At 42.9% G+C, this 16103-nt stretch overlaps 1 protein-coding gene across 4 annotated transcripts in view; it reads right to left on the bottom strand.

Annotated features, from left to right (window-relative positions):
• The window catches only part of LOC136434469 (protein bicaudal D homolog 2-like), a 38765-nt gene that overhangs the window by 8940 nt on the left and 13722 nt on the right, over positions 1 to 16103 (bottom strand). For 2 of the 4 annotated variants that reach the window (XM_066427278.1, XM_066427280.1), the window contains exons 2-9: positions 13536 to 13685; positions 11723 to 11914; positions 11083 to 11217; positions 5670 to 5969; positions 5040 to 5156; positions 3743 to 3913; positions 3056 to 3145; positions 92 to 294 (exon numbers count right to left, since the gene is read on the bottom strand). In XM_066427278.1, the coding sequence (XP_066283375.1) occupies positions 92 to 294; positions 3056 to 3145; positions 3743 to 3913; positions 5040 to 5156; positions 5670 to 5969; positions 11083 to 11217; positions 11723 to 11914; positions 13536 to 13685 (1358 nt within the window). Of the gene's footprint in view, positions 1 to 91; positions 295 to 3055; positions 3146 to 3742; positions 3914 to 5039; positions 5157 to 5669; positions 5970 to 11082; positions 11218 to 11722; positions 11915 to 11955; positions 12019 to 13535; positions 13686 to 16103 lie in introns of all 4 variants that reach the window. The other 2 variants (XM_066427279.1, XM_066427281.1) reach the window with 2 other exon arrangements.

The raw sequence follows: 16103 nt of genomic DNA, 5'->3' as shown, positions 1-16103 counted from the left end.
TTGGCAAGCATGTCAGATGAGCGACACAGCAGGTAGGGTCTCTAACCCCTGGACTACACACACTACTAGCATGTTCACAGCGTTACCCTACCTTCTTGCCCCCTTGGCAGTCCTCATGTGATCCAGCATGATCCTGCTGGGCGTCTCTCCGTTGACCATGCAGATGTGGTGGTACAACTGGGCGAGCTCCTCGCTGACTGTGACCAGCTCGTCCTGTGTCATGTTGATGCTGCTCTGCCCCTCGCTCGCCAACTCGCTCGTCGAGCACAGCCTGTCCTCCAACTGTCGGATGGTCTGTTCGTGAGAAAAAAAGGGACGTAACAGTCAGACTTACGTCGATGAAGGCTGCATTATGGCCTCCGTCGGTCAGTATTGACCATGGTAAAATCCAACCTCACAACAGCCCTACAGCATTGACTAGTAAAAGATGAAGGCTAGACATCCAGGTCATAAGATATGCCAAGAAAACAGTTACTCAAGCAACAGGATACGATTTGGGAAACAGTCAGACGTTTCAGGTAGCATCCCGAGTAGTCACTGACGAAAGATAGTGGATGCTACCCGAAACATCTGACCGTTTCCAAAACCATATCCAGTTGCTTGAGTAACCGTTTGTTGGAGTAACAGTCATCAGAGCTTTTACAGTTGCTGCTGTGTAATAGCTGGATCAAGCATGCGTACAAGCATGCCAGTCTGGGGGGTGACTGGGGGCCGATTTTGTAAAAAGAAAAGGGAGAAACTGTCCGAGTTCTGACAGTATAACTGGACACAGCATGGATTGCATGCATGCATGCCAGTTTGTGGAGGCTGGGACGATTCATATGAAATGCAGCCACTGGAATCAACCAGTTTCCAAGCAGATGTATCAACTGGGCTGACGTTTTGTGGGTCTTTTTTGCATTTTTATATCTCTCTTTCTCTCTCTAGTACAATGTATGTCACTGATGAAAGACAGACAGTGGATCGATGCTATCTGAAACATATTACTCTTTAGAGCAACTATCCAGTTACTTGGTTTATTTTGCATCATGTCTCTCTTTTGTTGAGGGGAGGGGGGCAAAAATAAAAGGTGTATACTACAGTAGAGAGAGAAGTAGAAATGCAGAAAAGGCCAAAGAAGACCAACAAAACAAGCATGACCGATATACAGAATTTGCTTGGAAATTACCGGAAGGAATCACAGTAGAACCTCGGTTATCAGACTGACAGATTTTGCATCACTGCACTCTGTTAAGAGATATCCAGGTCATTTGGTGGACAGCCTACTAGCCAGTGAATGCTAGCAGCTATTGATAGAAGAATATCTTTGAGTTCATTTGTTCAATAAACAGTACTGGTTACAACATCTGTTGTGTCTCAGATAATCTTTATGTAACATTAATAAATTAACCTTGTCAGTAAACAGGCTTAAATCAGAGAGCCTAGTACACCAGCTACACGTTTCTGTAAATGTACATATAGTCTCCTTTTTCTGTAATCAATGCATTGCGCACAAATGTTTGCAAAACCAAGCGTTGGTGTGAAATAATAAAAAAGGTAGAAGATTTGAAGCTGTTTATATCATTCAGGTTTACGGCAATGATTCAGATCACAAGGAATTGTGCTAAATAGCACTAGCCTGGAATCCATCCTATTTAGCTTCCGGCCGCTACCCTAGCTCCGCTGCGCTACCCAAGCTAGCGCAGCGGAGCTAGGGTAGCGGCCGGAAGCTAAATAGGATTGATTCCAGGCTAAAATAGTATGGCATGTCGAAGAAAGAAGAATAAGAAACATATTAGTTTTTCTTTGTTCCTGAATCAACTAGATAGCCTTATAAGAAGTAAACTTGGATTTTCTGTCTTCTAGATAACTTGAGGACTGGATCCAATAATCGAGGTTGTACTGTACTCATTAACTCACTTATTTGCAAGGAATGTTCACTAAAATTTCTGTTTTTCTACAGTGATCTGATTGTTTCTACATGAGGAACAAAGCATCAATAAATGCAGCCGGACTACTACTGGTAGTAGTTGACGAGAGAGGGGTACTAAATGCAAGACGAAGCCAAGGCTCTTGGAAAGATATGGCATGGGTCTGACAAAGATTATGTTCTCTTTACTTAACATCACAGAAACAATGAACATTCACTACAAGCATCCAATTCAAATGTGCTAGGCAACAAACGGAAAGGAAAGGTAAAACCATCTTTTACTGAGCATGTGATGCACTGTGTGTACAATGTATGTAACGCATTCTGCTTGAAAGAACGACAAACCAAATGCACGGTAACCCTGCAGCTCTCGTGCTATCTTGCTCATGGTAAGACAAGGGAAGGCTGAACGGTAAACAAAAGATACAGGAGCCGGATACAGGCAAGGGCAGGACAGGTAAACTTTGTTCACGACACTCCACGTCACAGAAAAGGTCAACATTTGGCACAGCCGGCAGGGTCTGACATTTCTCTGGTTTGATAGTAATGGCAGGGGGTGAGCACAGTGAGTGGTGATCAAGGAAAGTTTGACGTTTTAGATGCCAAAGCCTTCTGTGGATGTGAGGCATAAATTATCATTATAGCAGGAATGCATACATTATGTACATTGTTAGCACATCAGACAAAGCACAGGCTGCCTTACTTGCACATTTTCAGTCGAAAGAATGAATGAATTATCAGAAAGGTAATATGCATTCATGGAAAGGGTCAAGCAAGAAGCCAGATACATTTGTAAGTGTACAAGACGTTTTAGGGCTAAATGTACACGTACTTGTACGCACGTACGTATGATAAGCAACATCGGCCAGCAAAGCTTTGATCACGGCGTGTGCCCTATATACTGTCACAATTTTGCTGTAGGCAAATACTCAGCCACATGGATTGATGTTAGCGCAGTTAAAGGAACCAACATTCTCTTTACCAAAGCAGGGCTCCGCTTATCTACCTGTGGTGCATTAGGGCTGTGAAAGCTGCGGCGGTGAGATACTAACAAAAACGTCTACACAAGCCAAGTTACTGGATGAAAAAGCTCGTTATATAATGTTCAAAGCATCTTCCATGACGAGCTAATTAACGGGTCCTGACCTGTAATCTTTCAAGCAATTGTCTGTGGAGTTGCGAGACTTGAGCTTCCAACCCATGAATGACGGATGCGGACTGCCTCAAACCCCACTCCTGATAGAGGGCGAGAGAGAAACCTCTCAGGGAAGCCTTACAGACTAGTCTGGTACCTCAAGGATTTCCTTACTCGTAGTTTGATGCCTTAAGGATTTCCTTACTCCTGTCTTATCATCAATTTCTTGCCTCCTTTTTGTGGCATTGGGAATGGGTGGCATCTGCCTTTAATAAATCTTTGGATTTTTTGTAACACACAAAGGGAAGAAAAAGTTCCCAAACGCTTCTTTGAGGTCGTGCAGCCTTCGTACAAAGAAAACAGTAGTGGCAGAGCTTGCAAGCAGTGCATTTGTCTTCTAAAAGTGCAAGTTATATATCATAGATAACACACAGAAACCGCTAAGGAGAGTGCACTGTGCTGTGTCCTGTATCGTGACACGTGTAGTAAAGATATATCCTGTGCAGAGTCAAACTGTTACAGACAACAACTATTACAGTAAGCATTATGGCAATAGTGCATGTACGTGTATATGCTGGTAAAGCAAGTATTCTTAGGGCTTAGACTGCTTTCAGTTTGTTGAGGTTTGTTGGGCACTACGTAGACATTATCTACTGCTATGTTACATGTACGACAATAGATGAATGTGGAACTCTTACCTGTCTTGCTTCTATGTTCCTCTTGTTCAGAGCGGACATCTGCACCTGCATCTCGCTGAACCTGGACTTGCGTCTCCTGTCCTCGTCTTCTTGGCTCTCCTGAAACATCTTCAGCTCCGACTCCATGGTCCTCAATTTCGCCTGCAACATTTCTCTAGTCTCGTGTTCAACCTGTAGTTGTGGAAATATGACAGTGATTATCATTCCATGTAAAAGATTGGCCTGAACATTAACTGTTAAGTATTACTACTATTAGAGTTAGAAACCATTGTTGAGGGTCCTCAATTTCAGCTGCAACATTTCTTTACTCTCGTGTTCAACCTGTAGTTGTGGAAATATGACAGTGATATCATTCCATGTAAAAGATTGGCATGAACAGTTAGTAATTTTACTACTATTAGAGTTAGACACCATTGTTCAGGGTGCTCAATTTTGCCTGCAACATTTCCTTACTCTCGTGTTCAGCCTGGAAGTGTAGTTGTGAAAGGGAATAACTGTTATCATCCCACAAAAAGCATTGAGTATTTATACTATAGTAGAAGAGTTAGAATCCAATGTTTAGGGTCCTCAATTCTGCTTGCAACATTTATTTGCTCAACCTCGTGTTCAACCTACGTGGTCGTGGAGACATTGTTATCATTCCAAATAAAAAATCGGCATGGACAATTCAGTACAGTGAAGAGTATAACACTATAAGATCTAGGGTTTAAACCTGTCTGTTGGTGACGGGACAAATCAAATCATTCTCGTATTTCTACATAACGGATTGGTAAGAACAATACAGTAACTGTAATGAGTATAAACTATTGTTATTAATACTAGACTAAGTGCATAGCACATAAAGAACACACTCGGGGGTTCATCTAAATCAGGAAAGAGGGGCGCTGCACCCTCTTGTTTCAGCCCAGCGCCCCCTTGTCAGATTCAGATTTTAGCTTAATCCCCAGCATACAGCCTTCCCTCAGCGATTGATTCTTCCATAAATACTAGTACATAGAATTCGCTCCCTCGCCTGTGTGTACTCCCTATTGTTTAATTTTTCTAGAAAAACCCCTGACACTTGTCGATATGAGTAAGGGTGACCTGGTGTGCTCGGCTGAAAAGAGGAGCTAGGATGAAGCTGCATTTCACTATTAGACAATCCTAGAAGCATCATGCTTCGCCTTAATACAGGATAACTGCTTTACCTCTACTTCAGGGCATAACATTTTGACATATGATTAAAAATAGCCCTCATTGCTTCTAAAAGTCTCAGTGTAAAAGACACTTTTATTTTGTCAAAACAGATGTGGCTTACTTTTTTCTTGGTGCCTTCGATCTCCGCAGTCATCTCAGACATCTTCAGGTCCTGCTCGGACAGTTTCTGCTGAGACTCCTGCAGGGTCTTCATCAGGGCCGCCTTCTCCATCTCAACCTGCAGGAAATTTTGCACATCTGATTCAGTATTTTTACTATTTTGAAACTGGGTCCAAAATCTACCTGTTTCTCTCTTAATTTCAAGTTGTATGACAACTGAATGCACAAAATATTTGTAGCAATTGTCAACTTTTCAAATTTTGCAAAGACAATACAAAATTGTGACAGTCAAATATCTGCATCACTGTACATGTTGCGACAGATGTAAAGATTCAACAACTAGGGGAGAGTATTTCCTTTCTCATACAACAGTTACCGGTAATAAAAGAATTTTCTATACAACAGGATACAACATGGAACATGCCATCATAAAACTCTGGTTGAACCCAGCAGTTGTCTACCTAGTCCCTCGACATGACCTGGTTGTTGGGGGTAAACAATTGCAATGAGGTGAAGATTTGTTACCAAACATATCTCTGCTGCTGCGACTAGCAAATTCTGTATTGATTCATACACATGTAAACTTGACCATAAAAATCCTGGTTTCCTTTAATTCTAACATCTGCCTCACCTGCTTCAACTGCTGCTTCAGCTTCTGTATCTCCGACATGTGAAGTTCGCTGAGGAGGTCTGAGACGAGACTTGGTCCCGGCTTGGCACCGTTGGTCTCCTCGTGGCCGCCGTCCCCCCGGCTGCCCGCAGCGGCGGCGGCGGCGGCGGCCTTGTCGTTGTCGTAGGTGAGATTGAGGGCACCGAGAGTGTCGTGACTCCAGCTGGAGAAGGAGTCGATGCTCATGAGGGAGTTGAGCTCGCGGCGGAGACTCAGCTTCTGCTCCCTCTCCTCTTTCAGGGTGGTCAGGGCTTCTTCAAGCTGCGGAAGGAAGGGAGAGACGGGAGTTACCTTCAGCGAAGCTTGTATAGCGCAAACTCCCTTCCTGCGGGGCTGACCAGTTACGGGCGGCCGCTATAAGACCCCGTTGATATCAAGCCTATCATAGCTGGTTGAATCAAATTAAAGATTCTTATGTATATGTCCTTTTAATCTTGCACTGTATATATGTCTGTGTTTGTATGCATTTGTGTTGAACCCTGGAAGATAAGTCATAATTTGACTAAAGGGTATCGCAATAAACCAAGTAAACCAAAAGAATTAGCCGCCAAATCTAGTCGGTTATCTTAGCCTGATATGAACACAAATTAAGCGGCTAAATAAGGGTTTTAGCAGGGTATGTCCAAACCACCTCCTGAGGTGGATTCAATTCATCCTGCTACATGTAAAAACCCTTATGTAGCCGGTTAATTTGCATTTATATCAGGCTAAGATAGCCGGCTAAATTAGCTGGCTAATTCTTTTAATTCAACCGACTTGTGTGATGATGGGCTTAATATGAACGGGGTCTAAGCGCGATCAAATCAGGCACCTTCAGTGTTATATATCATTATTATGAGCACTAGCCTTGTAGCCATTGTCAAGTGTTTTGTGCGTGCAGGGAAGGCCATGGGACAGGATGTTAAGGGGAAGAACAAGAAACAACTGTACACAAACAAGATGTCTTTCACACATTTCTCTTCTCTACGTTTGTGATGCTCTAAGGGTGTTCTGAACATGCAGGAGTAAGCTTGACAACAAGTGTTGAGATATTGGGTGACGTTGCATAAAATGTCCTACAAACGTGGTACTTTTTTCAACGATGGATAACATTGTACCTTCTTAGTTGTCTGTATACAACATAGCTACAGGAGGGTCTAAGGTAAGGAAAGCCATGCACTACAATGTGCCTATCTTTCAGCCAGTAGCACACAAGACACAAGCACTGCACATGCATGTGATCCCACAAAGCAGACTTCACCACAGACCTCCAGTGTCTAAAGGTTTTAAACAACTTAGACACATAAGGAAATCGTTCTGACTATGTATGAATCTATGATGAATTGCAGATTGCAGGAAATGGAAACAAAAACTATTTTGAGCCCTGCCAGGCAACAAAGTGTTAATGACAAAAAATTTCTCAGTTGAAATAAGGAAATATAAATTTCACAACAACGTTTTTTGCATCCTATATATTTCTCACAGTTTGCATTTTGTGTGTTTTATTGTAATACATGTAAGAACAACACCTGTTCTGACAACCTCTCTTACAGCAATGTGCCGCATTAAGGAGGCCTGGCATTAGATGTGCAAAGGTTTGGTGTGACAGGTCATTTGTTGTAGCATAACAACCAGACACCACTTGTTTGCGAAGCTGGCGTGTTACGCCGAAGGGCTATAGAGGCTTTTCATTGACGTCACTGTCGTCATAATTTGAATCCACCGGCAACCACGTTAGCTTGTAATTGGACGACAGCAGCACTTTGTTGGCACGTTAGACAGACGTAAACTGTAATCCGACACGACGCAAATGACGTCGAATGAAAGGCCTGTGTACAGATACAGATTTAAGGAAGCGAACATGCTGCCTTAGATTTACGCCCAACATTTGCAGCAGGCACATCACCAGTGCAGGCCAGCCTCGAGCATGCCGCAGTGCAACTGCAAAGCGTTTTTATTAGGTTAAGTTGATTTGATTATATGGATGACATCCTCTGGGATCCCCTAAACTGATGCAAGCATGCGAATAAATAAAAGTTTGGCAAAAAAAAAAAGTTGCCTTCAGTAAGGAATCTACGTGGTCAGGAAGGTTACACACATGACTTAACACACAGAGAATGGCATACCAAATCATGGATTCTTCATTTTTGTTATTTCACATCTTCTTCTTTGACTTTGGCCTTAGTATCCATTTTCCGAAATATCTGTTCGCAATTTACAACATATATTTGTTCATTTTGTAGCCGCTTTGCATGATTTACAGTATGGTAGAAAACGTTTTATTTATTTTTGGAAATGGATGAAAATTGATGTGCGCGTGGATGTCATCCATATAATCAAATGAACATGGCCTTAGGCCACACCAATTTAATTTCTTGGTTAACAGATTTTTATTTTCCAAAAAAAAAAAATTTTAGAAAAAAAAATTCATGATATTTTTTCTAAAAGTTTTTTTTGGGGGGGGGGGGAAATAAAAATCCGTTAACCAAGAAATTAAATTGGTGTGGCCTTATTATCAACAATAAGATTTTATCTCATCGGTAAAGTACAAAGAAATTATAACCACAGAAGCATTTAAGTAGAAGCGTAGTTCCCCTGCTAGTGGGAGGGAAGACAGGCTCCACCCACCTTCGGCAAAACCTCACCGTCCCAAAGAGAGCATGCATGGAATGAGTGATGGAGAGTGGTCGTTGACCCAAGAAGGTGACAAAGACAGACAGCCTCCAAGATTAACTCTTGCTGTGTCGCACCACCAACAGGTTTGTAACATGACGGACAATCAGTCAACAGCCACACCAATGTAATTTCTTGGTTAACGGATTTTTTTCTTCAATTCTAGCAAAAAAAATCATGAAAACAGAAGGCTGGGGTGAAAACTTGCACCTGACCCTGTTCACTCCCTGAAACTGTGTGCACCAAAGTACAAACTTTCCTCTGATATTCTGTTTTCCTGTTGATTTTCTAATGTAGCATTTTTTTAAAATTCCGTTAACCAAGAAATTAAAATGGTGTGGCCTAAGAACTGCAAATACTTCCCATTGTTAACTATTGCCGCAAATTCTAAGTACACAAGTCATGTGTCTGTTCTTTTCTTCAAAATCTGTCCAAACTCAAATTTTCTTTGAAAAGTTTGTAAATTTACATGCAAGATTTTCTGTATGCTAGTAGCACTACTGTATGTGGCACATACAGTAAAGGCATTTGAGTTTGCAGTGGTTTGATTTCGCCGTCCTAAGGGAGAAAATGGAGAGTTCGCAAGGGCTTTTCAGTTTGCAGTTGAGACAAGGTGGTACTGGTAGGCAGGCAGAAAGTGGACCAAGCAAGTGGTTTTACATTTGGGGTGAAGAGAGAACAGCAAACATTAAACCACCGCAAACTTTTAGTGTATTTTACTAGTAATTTTGCAGCTATCTTCTCTTTTTTTGAGTACGAGAGCTGTAGACTGTCACCGAAAAGAGTCAATGTGGAGGAGCATCACCCTTCAACTCCACAGGTTAGTACTAATAGTAGCAGCTACAATGTAACACACAACACGTCCTGTCAACCCAAACATACACACAAAAATAGACAAGATAGAGGTCTAAGACAGGTACGACTAATTTTTGGTACCTTGGGTGGTACTAAGAGCAGTGAGGGAGGATAGCATGAGTGTGGAAGGGGCAAGGCCCAACATGAAGAGACAGAATCAAGGATGTGTGACTGATCAAGCTAGAAGCTTTTCCATGCAAAAGCATGACATAAGTTGAACTTGTATGTTTATAGAAGCTGCATCATCAAACAGATGAAAACAGATTCACACAGCAAATGTGAAAGGCTGCAAGGACTCCACCTAAAAAAAATGAGTGCTTTCCTCTGCTGTAAGCTAAAATAATAAAATGCCACTGGACAAACCATACAAGTTGTGCTTTGCAAGCATCATCAGCAACAGGCCAGTAATGTTTAAGGATTGTAACCAGTTGGGAGGAGGAGAAGGAGCACATACACTGTCAGGGAGCGAAATACTTTCTCTGTTACCTGCAATGTTACAAGTTGTCAAAATTGTATCTGCAATTTGGAAAATCTTTTTACAAATACCCAAGCCGTAACCTGTATTACACCATCTCTTGCAGCCAGGGGCTAATTGGCCCCTCCCTAGGGCTCGTTAGTAGGGGATTCAGCTAGGAGGGTGATAAAGTCAGGTTAGTGAGGCTACCCGAGCCGTTGTTCGTTTCTTACGCCCCTTTTCCACAAGTGGCTGCAACCGTACTGTGACTGCTAAACGACCAAAGATTTCACAGAGCCCTCAGCAAATTTCATAATCACATACAAAGAAATTTTGTGTGTTTTATTGTCTTTGAAATCATACTTACACGCCTTGCACCATATTCAAATTTTGAAATCACAGGTTACACAAATCCTATTTTGATCAGTATGGTCACTCAGTTATTGTCGTCTAGTGAAATGGGGGCCCGACTACAACCTTGCAGGTTGCAGGTATTAGCATTTCAAACCCTGACCGTACAGGGGACACAGCAACTGAAGGAGCCAAATGGAAAACTCCTGATCTACATACATTTGCAGGTGGGCTGCCAGCATGGAGGATTCCCTGTTAATGTGGAATCCAGCGGGACAGAAACACAGAACATGCACCGTTACTGCCACAAGCAAGGATTCGCTCGGGGAAGGGGGATGTCTTCAAGTATGGGAAGAAGGGGCTAAAGCTACTTTGTTGTAAAAAGTGAAAAAAATATATATAATGTCCAGAAAAAAGGGATCTCTATATCACTTTTAGTGCATACAGGTTAGCTGAGTGTTGTTTTAGTGAAATGGTTGGGCCTAGTTTAGGGTTATAACAGTGATGCTTTCATACGCCTCTTGTCGACTTTTCACAAGGCAAGTTGCAGCTAATAATGTATTGCAGATGGAGCACAAAAAAGGCAATAATTCTAGCATGCTACGGAGGCTATGGGTCCTTGTGATATGAGCAGACAGCCCAGTTACCTGAATAAAAAGATTCTTTATACACAACCAAGTGTTTTACTCCACAAATGTTGCTGTGACCGTCTGTCACCTTGCTTATGGCAATTTTGACTGTCTCTTTTGCACTGCAGCACTAGGTTTCGCTGCTTATAGCTGCGGCCCAAAATCAAAGTATTCATACATATATACAACAATAGCTAATGCCGTTTTTACAGTTTTGCGGTCCCAAACGTAAACGAGTGTAGTCTTGGCAGTGCGTCTGCATATGCAGTAACACCTGAGCTGTAGTGCAATGTGAACCAGTCAGAACTGCCTTGATGAAGATGACAGACAGTCAATGATCATGAAACGTTAGTGGAATACACTTGGTTGTGTACAGAGAGTCTTTCTATTCAGTGACGTACCGACCTGATGAAACTATTCCTGACCCAGTTACCTGTTTCTCTGCGATCTGTTTCAGCTTCATGGCCTCCTCCATCTGACTGTTCAGCAGCTCTGTCTCCTCCATCAGTCGCTTGTTCTCGTGTTTCAGAGCCTCGTACTCCACCTGCGAGGACTTCAGCACTGACACCTGGAACAAACAAATGAATAAATACGTAAACAAACAACATCAGTCGCTTGTTCTCGTGTTTCAGAGCCTCGTACTCCACCTTCGAGGACTTGTAGCCATTGTACAACACAGAGAGCAAGGTGGAATGCTGTAACAGAATAATAATTTGGAGTTGGGTTGATTTTACAGCAACTTTTTGTCTGTTGAGGGATAAAGTGACACTAATTCTATTGGCAACACATTACACTATAAATTGTATGCCTAACTTTTGTACAAAAGTGAATGTAGGAAGTCTAATAAGGATGCTGCATCTAGTGGCGTCTCTTGCCTTCGGTAAGATGTTATAGACTGAGTCTAAGTCTCCCTTCCCTGTTTCTGTAGCGAGATGTTTTCATTCTCAATCTTCAAGTAGTCCTACAAGCACTGTAAATATGGGGGTGATGAGCCTGGTAACACAGTGAGTTCTTGCCTTTAGTATGAAACTATGATGACTATGGTTTGCAACTTGTCTCGCTTGCTTCCATACCTGTTTCTGTAGCGAGATGTTTTCGTCCTCCAGTTCCCCGTAGTCCTGCATGAGCCGCGCCTCCCGGAACTTGTACTCCTTGATCTCGTCCCGAAGACCCTTCCTCTGTTTCTCCAGCGTCTCGATGGCCTGGCAGTACTCATGGTTCAGCCCCCCCAGCCTCTCGTTCTCCGACTGGACGTTACTCAGAACCTGCAGGAAACACAACGCATAGAAAGGTTTGTAAAGATGGCCTGGCAGTACTCATGGTTCAGCCCTCCCAGTCTCTCGTTCTCAGACTGGACGTTACTCAGAACCTGTGGGGAACACAAGACATGTTCGTTAAGATTCTGGCTAGAATTACTGCAACCCTTTCAGTCATAGAAACATTTACAAAGATGGCCTCACTGGCAGTATTCATGGTTCAGCCCTCCAAGCCTCTCGTTCTCAGACTGGACGTTACTTAGAACCTGTCAGAGAGACAAGACATAGAAACATTCAGGCTAGTATTACCGTACTGCAACTCTTTCAGTCATAGAAATGTTGGTAAAGATGGCCTGGCAGTACTCATGGTTCAGCCCTCCAAGCCTCTCGTTCTCAGACTGGACGTTACTCAGAACCTGTCAGAGAGACAAGACATAGAAAGGTTTGTAACTGTGTGAGAGACAAGGCATAGAAAGGTTTGTAAAGATGGTCTGGCAGCACTCATGGTTCAGCCCTCCCAGTCTCTCGTTCTCTGACTGGACGTTACTCAGAACCTGTGGGGAACACAAGACATGTTCGTTAACATTCAGGCTAGTGTTACTGCAACCGTTTCAGTAATAGAAACATTTGTAAAGAGATAGCCTGGCAGTACTCATGGTTCAGCCCTCCCAGCCTCTCGTTCCCAGACTGGACGTTACTCAAAACCTGTAGGAAACACAACGCATAGAAAGGTTTGTAAAGATGGCCTGGCAGTACTCATGGTTCAGCCCCCCCAGCCTCTCGTTCTCAGACTGGACATTACTCAGAACCTGTGGGGAACACAAGCATGGAAAGGTTTGTAAAGATGGCCTGGCAGTACTCATGGTTCAGCCCCCCCAGCCTCTCGTTCTCAGACTGGACATTACTCAGAACCTGTGGGGAACACAAGCATGGAAAGGTTTGTAAAGATGGCCTGGCAGTACTCATGGTTCAGCCCTCCCAGCCTCTCGTTCTCAGACTGGACATTACTCAGAACCTGTGGGGAACACAACGCATAGAAAGGTTTGCAAAGATGGCCTGGCAGTACTCATGGTTCAGCCCCCCCAGCCTCTCGTTCTCTGACTGGACGTTACTTAGAACCTGCAGGAAACACAAATCACACAGCTGTTTTCTTCTTCTTCTATCCCTAGCCTAAGTCTTACTATTTGGCAGTTGGGGCACCACAGAGAATCTTGCCACCCATTTTCTCCACCCTTCTCGGCTTTATTATTTTCGTTGCGTTTCACTCAGTGTGGTGCCTGTCCTTCTCAGATATCATCCGGTCCATCTTTTCCGTTGTCTTCCTCTCTTTCTTCCTCCCTAGACAGTGCCTTGCACGATAGTTTTGGCTAGTCCTGATGACTGTGACACATGGCCGTACCATACAGGTTTAATTGTACATTAATAAAAAAGATATCATAGGCCTGAGCTGCCCGATTAAAAAAAAATTTCGTGGACTGTTCAAAGAACCCTCCTGGCCACTCACGTAGCGTTTTCTAGTAGGAAAATGCTACTTGAGCAGCCCAAAGCTCCTCACACACAGCCCTAACTTGTGTAAATCAGGCCATAGACAGATTTAACTGTACACTAATGTGACAGATAGCTGACCCACCTGCTTGGCATGTTTGAGGTCCTCCTCCAGGTCTGCTATCCTGGTGATCAGGTCAGCCTCCCTGGCGGAAGTCTCCTTCAGCAGGGTCTCCTCCCGGTCCTCCCCATCCTGGGACACCTTCTTGTGGGTCAGGTGCACCTTCCCCAGAGTCTGGAACATACAAAGTTAGTTAAAAGTTAAAATCCTCCCACACCATAATTGATGTATAGGGCGGTGCCCATCCCCGTTTCATAGCCCTGTGGTGCAATCACTGCAGCAGGGGGTTAGTCCACTGGCAGTGGAGTGTGTAAAACTTCGAATTCCATACTGTTTCAGAAGTATGTACCATGATTATTAAGTCTTTGGTATGACTCAATGCGCCTCTTGTCCAGAAGTGTCCTAACCCGGGACTTAAACCCGGCCCTTCTGGTTCAAGTAATTTGAATCAGATGTGGCAAGTACCAGAAGCGCAGACCATTACACCACAGGGACACTCCCGTAACGTACAAAACTGCACATCAAAACAGTGTCTTGGAAAAGTGGTGTAACAGTGTCGATATCAAAAGGTTTTATCATCTATTCTGTTCTGTTCTGTTCAAACTTCAATCCTACAGTCAAACCTGTATGCACAAGTGACCACTTCTACATATTAAGTACCATTAGATAATTTTTCCCTTTGACACATGTGGAATTTTTGACTGCATTCTATTCTATTCTATTTAGGAAAGCAACACTGCAGTCATTACTGTGTACCTTCTTCACGTGTATGTGACTTACACACATATTGTAGCTACATGTAACATTATGTTAGCACAATATCCTTTATACAAAATGAGGCTATTGCAGCATATCCCTTTCCCATTTCTTCCCTCACTGCTTATGATATCATGACACAGGGGCCAGAAATATACAATTTTAAATGTCTTTTGAGTCGGACGGGTTGACCATCTACCATGAAAACAGACTATTGAAACCACTTCTATTTCACATAAGTGTAGTCTATGCCTTAATGCGTAATAAGTACCAGCGACTCAGCTTCATCAAACATGCACTGGGTAGTGTACAGCACCAGAAGATTGCTGTAAGTTCATGGTCCCTGTTGAGCATTAAACCTGAGACTACCGGTAGCCCTGAGACAGAACTGGCTGAGCTGAGTTCTAATGACCAAGGATGACTCACTGAGTCAGAGAGCTATTTTCATTTATTGGCATGAATAATAAACAAGGACTGAATGGGCCGCTGCAGTAAAATGTAATCAGGACAGAGACAGGAAGGGGAATCTAATCGAGGGAGCAAATCAGTCAGACTCATTCAGACAAACATCACGATAAATCTTGTTGCAATGCACTGGACAAAGTTCACTGGACTGAACTAAACTAGTACTGTAACTGAAATCTATCAAAACAGCGCAAAAAGACCACGGACTGATAAAATCTAGTCTATGTCATAATATCTGGACAGGTGATCACTACAGACAGTATTCCTAATGCTTGTGTCAATGGAAAAATAATCTGAGGGATCACCAAAAAGTGGTTACATTGGCCAGGTGGTCCTTATGTACAGGTGGCCACTTGTACAGGTGGTCACTTGTACAGGTTTGACCGTACAAACAAATTACTTCATCTTTATGGTATTCTAATTTCTATAGAGCCCAGCGCAGCCCAGCATGTAGATGTGGCTGTTGTTTCCAATGCCAATCTAGGTCAACGAATTTTAGACGGAGGTGTTGGGGGATCTAATTTGATGAATTGTTGATTAGATGGCTTTTCACCTACCCCGCTAACCAGGTAAATTGGGAGCTCTAGGATTGAGGAGGTAACAGATGGGAGGACAGATACAGTGTGGCAGGTTAATGTGATGCCTAGTGCCAGAGTAGTGGTCACCATGTGGTATGTAATCAAGGAATTTAAGTACCTTTCTACTGCGTACAGTACACACGTGTGTGTGCAGGGCTCGAAATTCGTCGTTGGGAATAGGTGCACGGCTGTATACCTAGTGCACAAGGTACCTTATGTACATATACGTACACACCCCTACACAAATATCTGGCTGCACCACAGTCAAGAATTAGGTGCACAGCTCTAATTTTGGGTGCACAAAAGTGCACATGCACCAAGCACATTTTGTATTTAGAGCCCTGATGTTTATGTCTGCCTTCTTTTCAAACTGGGTCAGATGTTCACATGAAGTCCTAAATATTGATGGCTTAATATTGCTAGTATACTACCAACCTCTGAAGATGGATGAACACTTTAGTTGGGGAGAACAATATCATTATGGCAAATTGTCATTTCACACCAAATGTGATAAGAGACACTATATAATTGAGTATATTCCGTAGGCTAGCTGTAATTTTCAATGACTAGATCTCCTACTTCCTACAGCTCAGACTTCGCTGTTTTAAATATCATTTATATTGACCCTATAGATCTTGATGTTTTTCCTGATACAATGACAAATAAGTTAACGTTTGAATGGTTAGCTAGGTCAAAAGAACATTCTGGAACAGATGTTAATGTAAGATGGTGTTTGTAAGGAGCAATTCTCTTAAGGAGAGTGGTCGATGGATTGGTGGACAAGCCGACCACA

Source organism: Branchiostoma lanceolatum, chromosome 5, assembly GCF_035083965.1.
Source record: "Branchiostoma lanceolatum isolate klBraLanc5 chromosome 5, klBraLanc5.hap2, whole genome shotgun sequence".
NCBI classification, from domain to species: domain Eukaryota; kingdom Metazoa; phylum Chordata; class Leptocardii; order Amphioxiformes; family Branchiostomatidae; genus Branchiostoma; species Branchiostoma lanceolatum.
The sequence above is the reverse complement of the archived record's forward strand: the minus strand, read 5'-3'. Positions and strand labels throughout refer to the sequence as shown.